The 12,029-nt window shown below is 48.3% G+C and overlaps 1 protein-coding gene across 3 annotated transcripts in view; it reads right to left on the minus strand.

Moving 5' to 3' along the window:
* Positions 1–12,029, minus strand: part of TMEM209 (transmembrane protein 209) — a 98,137-nt gene that overhangs the window by 50,268 nt on the left and 35,840 nt on the right. For all 3 annotated transcript variants that reach the window (XM_088468683.1, XM_088468684.1, XM_088468685.1), the window contains exon 8: positions 4,468–4,539. In XM_088468683.1, the coding sequence (XP_088324809.1) occupies positions 4,468–4,539 (72 nt within the window). The remainder of the gene's footprint in view (positions 1–4,467; positions 4,540–12,029) is intronic.

Here is a 12,029-nt window from a genome sequence, read left to right on the forward strand (position 1 = left end):
CCGATTCGCCAATATAGGAAGCGGCATCTCTCATCTGTCCCACTAAAGCTCTCTGAACCTCCGGAGCTTCCTCAGGAAAGGTACCTTCCAGCACATTGGCCCAGCTCTCAATGGCTGTAGCCACCCAAGAGATGGCCATGGACGGACGGGCCACCGCCCCTGAGAGAGAGAATAGATTGATTTTAAACAAGTCTCTACCTTCCTGTCTGTGGGATCCTTTAGGGATGATATGGAAGGCATAGGCAAGGTAGAACTCTTGATTAAGTGAGTAACATGAGAATCCACCGCAGGCGGAGTTTCAAACTTTTTGCAATAACTTGCAGGATATGGATAACTAGAACGTTTCTGCGGCTGGAACCTTTTACTAGGTGACTGCCAGGCTTCCGCCATATGATCAGTCAGTCAGTTGGTCAGATAGGCAAAAGTGACTTCAGCTGTTTTTCCTCTGCTTGATATTAAGGTATTTGAATTTATAGGCCGGTGCGTCATCCTCTATATCAAGAATGGATCGCACCGCCTTTACCAATGCCTGGCATATTTATGGAATATTTAGTTTCCACTTCCTGGACAGGGGAATCCGAGTCAGAGTCCTCAGGCAATTCCCCACCATCCGAGGACGCATCAGAGTCTGACAGTTGCGTAGACTGGGACGACATAACAGGGCGTTTAGACGCCTTCTGAGGCTTGTCATTCCGTAGCATAGTTTGAAAGGCTGAAGATGAAGCCGCCAAACTCTGGACTGAACTGGAGAACACATCCACCCGAGGTGGTTGACCTGCCTGAGGGAGTTCCTGAAAGGGAATGACGGACTGCTGCGTTACTGGAGGAGACTGAATATATATATATAGGTAACCCCGTATATGGGCTAACAGTCTGAGGCCCAGGGGAAGACTGCAATAATTGCGGTATACCCTGAGAAGGGTTGGGGTAACCCCATATGGAGGAGAGCAGCCGGGACTGCCAGACGGTCCGCGATGGATGCCAGCACCTGAGAAAACACCGACCAAGGAGGGTCCTGTCCCGAATTTGGGGGTTAGAGGGACCAGGTAACTGATGGCACCTCACACAGCACATCCTGTGATAAATCCTCCTTATTTATCCCCGTGATGCAGCGTCTGCAGGAGAACAGAGTGGGAGCCGCAGAGCACTCAAATTCCTCGTCAGACGTGAGAGAGAATTATATATATATATATATATATATATATATATATATATATATATATATATATATATATATATATATATATATATATATATATTCCATATCGAGTGGCACTCCCAGCACTACACACCAAAAAAGGCCCTGGTGCCCTCCGTCAGAGACCAACTCGAGAAGGTCCCAATATATCATCCACACCGGCGGCACTTAGGTACATAAAGGCATCTCAACACAGGGGTATATACCAACGTTTCGGAGCCATTTATTGCTCCATCATCAAGGTGATGATGGAGCAATAAATGGCTCCGAAACGTTGGTATATACCCCTGTGTTGAGACGCTTTTATGTACCTGAGTGCCGCCGGTGTGGATGAGAGATATAGATATATATATATATATATATATATATATATATACATACATACACACACTCATATATATCTACATATATACATACACACACATGAATTTATATAAGTGAGATCCAAGAAAAATCCTTCCCACACATACCTGCCAGGGCCATAGGAGGGTATACAATTCCTCCTACGACTGCTTCCCGACTGCTTTATCCCGCCGTGGAATAAATGCCCGGCGTCTATATCTAGACGCCGCTCATTTCCCCGACGGCGGGAGACAGGCGCCCGGCATCCCGATCGAGCGGATGCCGGGCGCCGCGAGCGGACAGCCGCGCAGGGGAGGGTTAGGTTTAGGGCACCCGGGGGGGGACTTAGGGTTAGGCACCCCCCCGGGAGTGTTAGGCTAGGGGGAGGGAGGGTTAGGCATTCCCAGGGGGGACTTAGGGTTAGGCAGCGGGGAAGGGGGGGGGGGGGTTAGGTTTAGGCACTTAGAGGGGGGATTAGGGTTAGATACAGGGGGGGAGGTTAGGGTTAGGCACCCCTAAGGAGGGTTAGGGTTAGGTAAGTAGATACTTACCTTAGGACGATCGGGATTTCCAGCGCTGTCGGGCTGCCGCTGCCGGGATTCGAATTCCCGGCCATCCGGCAGCCGGGATATCATACAGATTCCCGTAGGAGAAGGAAAGGGATAGGTATAGCCTGACAGTATTTTGAAATAAAGCACAGTCAGCACTAGCAAAAGTCACATACAATGCAGAAGTTAATACTCACTGCACCTTGTCACTACAATCAACCTGCCCAGATTCGGTGTCTGGGAGGGATATAGTGCTGTGTACGCTGTCCTAGCAGGGGAGAGGTACACAGGGGGACCGGTCCACACGGTTCCCGAGAGAGTAAGATGGCCGCCGGAGACCTCAGAGGAGGAGTGGCCGAAGGAGGAAGCAGCTCAGAGACGCCAGACCCGAGCGGAAAAGGCACGCTGAGCTGAGGAGCCGCTAGACAAGGAAGGCTGCCTCCCCTGGCTAGCAATTAACCCCCAGCACACCGGCTCCCGCTGCCGGCATAACCCCCTGTTGATCTAATGGACACGCGGGGTATGCCTCCGGAGAGGGGGAGCCCACCACTGCTAGTGCCTCCGGTCTGTCTGCAGAGACCGGAGGCAGGAGACTGTTCCCTGCGTCTTACCTGTTCCCTGGCGACCGGCAGCAGTCATGGGATTCCCCCAGAGTCCGGCTAGTACAGACTCTGGGATGTAGGAGTGGCAACTTGGACATCCAATGGACAGTCCGAAGCTGCTGCTCTGAAGAGTTAAAAAAGAAATAAAATGTAAAAAAAACCCTCTTACAATAAAATAAGCTTAGGGGCTGCTAATCAGACCCCCTGCGCTAACGGTGACCCGACTACGGCCGGGTACCAACTTAAACTGAGGTGCCTGTGGCTCGGGGTATTGAGGATGGACCCAGTGCATCCCGGGAGCTAAAGCTTTAACTGCGTGGTGCCCGTGGATCCAGATCCAGCTATACCCCAAGGTCAATCCTGTGGACCCTGAAGAAGAAACGGCTGGCGTGAGTGAGCTGCCAGGTCCCATGCAATTTGCTAGCGTTGGGAGTCTTTTTTTGCAGAAAATGGACGCACCAGGAGACTGTGCGGCTTAATTTGATATGTGATGTGACACTTGTATATCTGTGTGCGACTGAGCATGTACACAGAACTGTGGAAAAAAGCTGAGACCATTGCTTCATAGCACCTCAAATGCTGACCAGGGTTAGAAAAATACGCGCTATAGTGCGTTATTACGCGCTACAGCAACCTGGGGACCCAGTTTTAATAACTGATCAGGTCCCGCAGGACGCGCTGGCGCTGTGCGTGCTGCGGCCGTCTCACCGTCCAATCCCCATGCGGCGTCCCCTCCGGCCAATCCCCGCGCGTCAGACACCCCGCCATATCGCTGCACCCAGCCAGACATTGTGGATAAGAAGATACTGCCCGAGAGCAGCTACTTAAGGTACCATTCCTACATAGGGGCAGTAGGAGGGTGCATTCAGAGGACTGATAATTGCATCAATTGTACCCCATGTGCTGTCTATCCTTACCCCCTCCCTACCCTCAGTTCTGCCCCAGCTGCAATGCTAACCCCTCCCTAATCCAAGTAATGCCCCCAGTATTACTTTCCCCTAACCCCTCCTTGCCCCCTAGTACTGCCCTAGTTATTTTCCCTTACCCCACCCTAACCCCAGTATTGCCTGCCCCCTTGCCTCTTCCTTGTCCCCAGTACTGCCCTAGCTGCTAACAACTCTTTCCCCCCTCTACCTCCCATACTGCTATCTACACTTGCCCTCACACTAGCCCCAGTGCTGTCCTAGCTGCTATCTACCCTTGCCCCCTCCCTACACTGCCTGTCCCTAACCTTCTCCTTGCCCCCCAGCACTGTCTCAACAACTCTGTGCATTTACCCCTCCCTGGCCCCAGCCCTCCCTGCCCTTACTCCCCTCTAACTGCAGCTCTACCCCAACTTCTCCCTGCCTTTACCCCAACCCCATCTACCCTGACTGCTACATACCCCCCAGCACTGTTTCAACTCCTGCCTGTCCTCAACCCCAATAATATGTGACGGGACCCAGAAAAAGTGGTGTAGGACCCCAATCTTTTAAAGTGAGGGGTCCCTGGGACCCACAAATTTTTTGCTCAGTGCGAACACTGCTGACTGAGAGATTCAGTCACACACAGTCAAATTAATCAGCACAGTCTCCTGGTCGTCCTAGACGAATTATGACGAACGCATTTTCAGCAAAAAACAAACCTCCGACACGATGACCGGCCCTAGCAGTCTTCTGGGACCAGGTGCGCCACGAGTGGCTGCTTGGCGCAACTGCAGCAAAGAAGATGGAGTACACAACTGTATATAGCCAAGATAGCAGTTTTGAAACTTTAAAAGAGAAAAAGAAAAACATACATTCCGAAATTTCTCTGTCCATGAATCCATGTGGTCCAAAAGCTGACGATTCATTGCAATTCTCGCCCATATCTGTAGGGGAGAAAAATACACATTTCCAATTACTTTCATATGTGATTTGATATATGTAATGTAGGAAACACTTAAAATTAGATAGAGTACCTCAACTACAAGAGTAGCATGCACTGCGCAGATATTTACACAGTAGATTCAACCCTTGGTTGAAATTACATAGCACAGCAGAACAGTACTATGTATGAGTTTGCAAAAAGGAAATAAATAGCTTTTGGTTGATTCTCTATGTGACATTTACATACATTCAAGTACATGACCTGTGTCAAGTCCACAATTTTTTCTTTTGTCCAATACTTAAATACTTCGTTGGTAGAAAATATACACCAGAAAAAAAAAATTCACTAGAGTAAACGGTTCCCTCTAGAATTTGTTTTAAACGCTGCGTGATGCACGGGACTTCTTGGACATCAGAGAAAAAAACAAAACAAAAACTGTAGTCTACAAACAGTTCATGTACTTGAATGTATGTAAATGTCCTCTTCATTTTGCACTTTAAATGAACCCCATATTAATTCTCCTTTCTTCACAACAATTGTACTTTGAATGGTGGGGTCTCTGGGGTGGGGGCATTACACCAATCTATTTAGCAGTGTCCCAGCACTGGCATATGTACCCAAATTACCTTCAGCAATGCTTGTGCCTCTAAAAGGTAAGAGGAGTTTGGGTACTTACCATTGAATGCTTTTCTCCGATTCACGCTGGGGAACACTGGGCCATGGGGTTGCGATGGGGTCCACAGGAGTTGTCAATTAACTAAAATTGTGACATTAAGATGCCTGAGCTTATCCACTCTGCAACTTCCAGCCGGCAGTACAACCAGGAAAGGAGAAGCAGTAACCAAGTTAAACTGTTAAAAACAAACAGAATCACCGGAAAACGGCGGTCCACATAAACCCCGCACGACTGATTGCGAGGGAGTGAACGCAGTCTTCCCCAGCATGAATCAGAGAAAAGGATTCAATGGCAAGTACCCCAAAATCTTCTTTTCTCTTTCTAATCTGCTGGGGGACACTGGACCATGGGACTTTCAACAGCCACCCCCAGGGGAGGGAACACTCAGGCTGACTTGGTTCAAGTGGAAAGCTGAAACAACCTTTGGTTGAAACGGGATGTAGTCTGGAAGCAGACGGTCTAAATGCCGAACGCCGGCTTCCAGACTAATCCCGGCGTGTTACTAATGACATGCGTTGAAAACTTGATGCCTGTCATTAACCAAACGCCGGAAGACCGACGCCCGGCATACCGAACAAAGGTAAGCCGGGCGCGGACAACCGCACGGTGGGGGAGGGGGGGGGGTTTGGGTCGGCTCCCGCGGGGACAGGGTTAGGTTTAGGCTAGGGGAAGGGGAGGAGGTTAGGGTTAGGCACCCCTAAGCGAGGGTTAGGGGGTAGAATCAGGTTAGCGATACTTACCTTAGGGGCGATCGGGATCTTCACCCTTGCCGGGCTGCTGCTGTCGGGATTTGAACTGCCGGCCATGGCCAGCGATAATACCTACTACACCCGGACCAATCAGCATGGAAGATCTGAAAAGGCGGCCTGCAAGACAAAGCCCCCAACTCAGAAACACACCGAGCTGAGGCAATGGCCATAAGGAAAACCAGGTCAAAACACAAATTTAAGGTCCGCCGAATCCAGGGGCTCAAAGGGAGCCAAGAGGACCAGGTTAAGATCCCACAGATCCACCGGCGGACAAAACAGAGGTTGAACCCATAATACACTCTGCAAGGTCCGAACCTCCAGTAGCATGGCCAGACGCCGTTGGAAATAAATGGACAGAGCCGAAATCTGCACTGTCGAGGAACACATGCATAAACCGGCAACCAAGTTGGTTAATTGAAAAAGAGATATGTTAGACGGAAGCTCCATGGAACTGTTGTGGCATCCAACGCAAAAGCCAGTGGGTCTCTGGACTTCACATAAAATAAGTAAATAAAATAGAAAAATTGTGAAACCTTGAATTTGTGACTAGATGCCATGATGTCCACCTCCGGAAGAACCCACTTCCAAACCAACTGTTGGAAGACCTCTAAATGGAGAGACCACTCTCCCGTGAGAAAGGTGGTTCTGCTGAGGAAGTCCGCCTCCCAATTGCCCACACTGGCATGAACTCCGCTATGATCGCCGGAAAAACAAAGGTTTCCATCCAAGACAGAATGCGGGAGGCATCCAGAATTGCTCCTGCACTCTTGGTGCTGCTTGGAGCAGATGATCGGAAACCAGCCACCATTGAAGAGAGTGACGCGTGTTGGCGGAGAGAACTAGAAGCTGAGAGGAGAGGTTGTCCGTGCACTACGACCAACTCGACAATTTCCCACTAGAATTCCCGCGACTGGAACTGGGCACACTGAATGGTCTCGAAAGTTTAGACCATCTTACCAAACAACTTCATGCACAGCAATAGTGGCAGACGGAGTACTGAGAGCACCCTTATGACCAAAGCCTCGAGGCTCAAGGCTTTGGACTCCAGGAGGAACACCCGCTGCAGGGTGGTGTCAAAGACCAGCTCCAGGAACAGCAGGCGCTGACAAGGCATCAGGTGAGACTTCTCGAAGTTCAGGATCCAGCCGTGACACTGCAGAAGCAGCATAGTGCGGTCAAGGTTTGGCTGCAACCGGGACGCCCAAATGGCCTTCACGTGGACATAGTCCAAATAGGGAATGACCTCAGCAGACTCGCCATGACTGCCATGATCGTTAAAATGCACTGGCTGTGGCCAAACCAAATGGAGGGGCGCTGGAACGGATAATGAGCCAAGCCCACCATGAACCAAAGCAAAGTGCGATGACCTACCCAAATAGGAAAATTAAAGTATGCATCCTTGACATCGAATGATGACAAAAATTAGTTGGCCTCCATGCCGTGAATTACCGATTGGGTGGATTGTTTTCGATTGGAATCTCTCCAAAGTCTGGTGTCCAAGGCCCAAAGATTTTAAATTGGGTGGTAGGAGCAGTTTGGCTTCCGAACAAGGAAGAGGTTGAAGTAGAATCCCCATTTCCGTTCTAATGCCGGAACTGGAACTACAACACCTTCTGAAAGCAGAGAACAGATAGCCTGGTCTTCTTCATATGCTGGAGAAGAGCTATTGTGAAAAAGCTTTGTGGCAGGGGACCACTGAAGCCGATTACATAACCTCTGGAAACGATGCCCCACCCCCAGAAGTCTGCTGTCGACTCCACCCACCGTTCCCTGAACTGAAGCAGGCGTCCACCTACCCCCGACTGGAGTGGGTGGGGAAGTTCTGTGACAGGCACTAGGCTTTTCAAGAGCCTTGGCCCCGAAAAACTGGCCCCTTAGCGCAGATCCACGGCTGGGGAAAAACCTTCCTCTGGCATATTGCCACCGAAAGGAAAAGAAAAACATACAAAACAGAGGCCGCTGCTGCTTGGGAACAAGATAGCATCCAACCCAGGCCCAAAAAGAACACCTCCACAAAGTGGAAGCACCTCCAACAGCCAAAGCAGAGACCCAGGATGCCACCTGAGCAGTCTTGCATGGCTTCACAGGCATATTCCGCTGCACCACAAAGCTGCTCCGCCAAGTCCAGCAAGGATTCCTTGGAAGCATCACCCTGAAGTCTCACGCATTAGCACAAGTCTCAATGGCTCGAGCCACCAACGCAAAGGCCAGTAAAAGGACAGATAACGGCCCCAGAGCAAATGAAAAGAAATTTGAGACAGCCCTCAAGCTTCTTGCCCAGTGGATCTTCAAAGGACTCAGAGCCTTGAACTGAAAGCACAGTGTGCTTAGCCAATCGCGCCACCTCCACCTTGGAAGACTGTTCCCATTTGGCCACATGGTCCACCAGAAGGGGATAAAGGTCAGCAAAAATGCTTCCGCCTGGGTATCCAAGTCCAAGCAGTCAAGGGACTGGCGAACTTCAGTAATGGAGATCCTCTACCCTTGACCTGGGGAAGCATCCAAATCCTGAGTCATCTGGAATCTCTACTTCATCCCCCTCTGAATCAGAGACAACGAAAGGACCTTGGGGAGAGGGAAGATGCTTGCAGCTCGCACGCAGACAAGGATCCTCCAGGAGCTTTCCAAATACGAGGAAACCTTTTTAAAATGGGAACCGCACACTCCATAGTCCTAAGCCAGGGCGGGTCAGGCACCGGCTGAGCCGCCAGAGTATCAATTCCGAAGCTGAGGAAATTGGCCCAGCCGTGGCCCTAGCCTGTTCCTCCCACTGAAGCGCAAAGAGCTGCACTAAGTCGGACACTGACTGGCCAAGAGCACTAGCCCATGCTAGCTCTGCCGCGTCAGGCGCAGTGCCCCCCAAGCATTACTCGACCCCTCCGGACAGTCGGTACATAGCGCCCGAGAGTCCACTCATCCACAGGGCAATTTAGTATTACATTGTGCATATGTAAATAACAACACCATAGTGATGCCCTTAGCCTTAATGGCCTTGTCCACCATGCAGCAGCTAGTGACTTTAATATGTACAACAGTGACCAAATAACTGCTAAAAGAGCTCTGGTAAATAAAAGCGGGCAGTAATATGCTACAGTCATCTAACAGACTACCCCTGACCGTCACAGAGGAGCTTAGAGAACCAGTAGGTGTACTGCAGACAGCGATGCTGAAGCCACAGTGCAGAGGAGTCTGTGTCTCACTTGTGCGGCTGTCAGCATCCTACACAGCTTGTAGCACCGCACCAGCACAGACCGAGCAGGAGGAGGAGCTTAGCAGTTGCAGGCCACACCCCCTCTGCAGGAAGCAGCAACTCTCAATTGCATGTGCAGAGCCCCCCCCTGCTGTGTGGGGATACACTTGTATGGCGAGGGAACACGGCAAGCCTGTGCACGCGCAATCCCTGGTGAAAAGCCAGCCGCAGCCTCTAAAAGGGCAAAAGTACGCTGTACTCCCAGTTCAGGAGGTCTCTACTGAGATCGGAGCGTCTGAGGAAGCGACCAGCGGGTCCGCCTGCCCGTAACTGCAATCCCAACCCGGGCTCCCTGCAGCTGCCACACTCCCACTGACCGCTGCAGCATGGAACTAAACTAGAATAAAAAATAACTGCAAAGAAAACCTATTAATAGAAGGGCTGCAGAGCTGCCCACTCCACCGCCGGGCACTTAATTCGCACTGGCGGCTGGGGGTTGCAGAGGGGAGGAGTTTCGGCATCTTAAAGTTACAATTTTAGTTAAGTGCCAACTCCCATGGACCAAATGGTCCAGTGTTTCCCAGCATAGTAGAAAGAGGAAATCCAACACAGCAGCTCTAAGGCTTGCCGGTAAAGATCATCTGATTTCTCCAAAAAAATCAAAATACTATTAGAAAGGAGGAAAATTTACTGCAGGGTACCAGGATCATAAAAGTCAAAACCTTAAAAGGTATTGTACACCGTAAACCTAGGGAAAGTAGACATTTGTAAAAGTACACACACAGCAAAACAATTTAAATTAGGCATATAAAATATTCTCTTGGAATTTTTTTTTTTTTTTTTTTTTTAAAGTCAGTATTTAGCAAAAGAACACTAAATATAAGATTTACTAATGGTTGAGATGCACTGTAAAAAGCACCCATTTTATCCAGTTAGAGAAAACAGCCACTGAATGTTTTTATTATGAAAGCAGTCTAATGTCAAATAAAGTGAGTAGAATAAGCATGGTAGTTCAGAAATGTGATTTTTATCCCTCTGCAAAATCTTGTTATTTGAGATCATTGGGTGACACTGCCAACACTGGGACAGAGGTGCTGTTCAGAAGCTTTGGCATTCCAAATTTCCTTCCAAACTGGAAAACTATTTCCTTTGTATGCTCCAAAGACTGTCTTGGACTTAAAAAGTAAAAAAAAAAAAAAAAAAAAAAGTCTCCAAATAGAGAACCTGGGGGGGGCATAACAAGAGATGATTAAAGAAAAAAAAAGTTCTCACAACAAAAAGGTTCAAGAGTCCTACCAAAAAGTAAACTGAAGAACCTTGAGACAAATAAAAAAAAAAACCAAGGGCATAAAGGGTGTGCATTCAGTTTCCCCCAAATGAACTTCATGCATAGAGGCTGCTACAGTTCATTATCTCCTATATAAAATCTTTTTACATCACTAGTGCATGGTGCCCTCTTCTTTGGACTTCTACCAACTTAGAAGGTATGCCACCTACTAATTCCTACAAAAATAATAAGGTAAAAATAATAAGGTTCACCAGCACTGAGCACCTCAGGGATATCTGTAAAATAATCTTTACTCAAAGATAGCAGAGCAGGTGAAAATAAATTCAAGGAAAGTAATGTTTACGGTATATGGTAGAGGTTTTGAACAAATTCTCAATTTATTCTTGCATAGTTGAGGTAAAATCATATGTCCACTTCAGTGAACTCATGCAATACAAAGATCCATACTGTGTGCAAAGCTTATCCTGGCATCTAGAAGGGTATTCAATTAGAGGCGAAAAGTCAGAAAATTTTCACCTGTCCAACTTTGCCTCATTCGCCTGTTTCAGAGGCGAAATCATTCCATACGGGTCCCCGGTTTTCACCTAATTCAATTACAAAAGAGGCGAAGACGGAAATATGCGAATGCGGAACAGGCGAAAAGTACTGAAAGAATTGGGGAAATCAGTATGTATCCCAGAAAAAGATACATTAACATAGGAAATCAATATAGATGTATACTAATAGCCCTAATAAGATAACAGCGCTCCAATCAAGATTACGTTAAAAACAAACAAAAAATGAAATATTTAATACTTAGTAAAATATTACATGACCATGATTGCCACAGTAAAATTTACATAGAATCAATACACATGTATATAAAATCATAAAAAATGCAGGCACATCACGACTACTGCTGGGGGCACTATATAAAGGAGCACTGCATAAGGGGGACCACTAGTGGGGGCACTTCATGGGGGGTACTGTATAAGGGGAACTATTTGGGGGCTGCATAAGGGGGACCACTATTGGAGGTACTGTATAAGGGGCACTACTATGGGGTTGCATAAGAGGGGCCACAACTGGGACACTGCATACTGGGGGTACTGTATAAGGGACACTACTGGGGTTAAGGTGCATATGGAAAGGAATGTTCAGAGCGACGATAAAGGGGTGTGTCATGTTGACACGTCCCATTTTTAAGCGGCCACGCCCATTTTTTTTGCCGTGCACGCCTAAGGCGCGCGCACATAGGGGGGTGGCTCTCCATTTTTACATTTGCCCTGGGCTCCAAATATCCTAGTTACGCCACTGCACAAAGCCCCATATCGTGCCACCCTGGATGTTCTCACCGATACTGTATAATGTGCTGCCACATTTTCGAGAACCAGTTATTCTGCTCAAATGCATGCTTGGCAAATTACCATAGGAATACACTTAGCAATGGCCTGTTTAGACCCCAATTTTTCTTGTGGGCACTATAATGGACCCAGAACTCATTCACTTTATGCTCCTATAAACATACTGTAGGTCTGAAAGGTCCTTACAGAGAAAAGCATAGAGGGATGTTAGAAGAGGTGGCAATAGGCCTACAAGTTTTGTTTCA

The sequence above is a fragment of the Taudactylus pleione genome, unplaced genomic scaffold (assembly GCF_031769625.1).
Source record: "Taudactylus pleione unplaced genomic scaffold, aTauple2 ptg000086l, whole genome shotgun sequence".
In the NCBI taxonomy this organism is placed as follows: domain Eukaryota; kingdom Metazoa; phylum Chordata; class Amphibia; order Anura; family Myobatrachidae; genus Taudactylus; species Taudactylus pleione.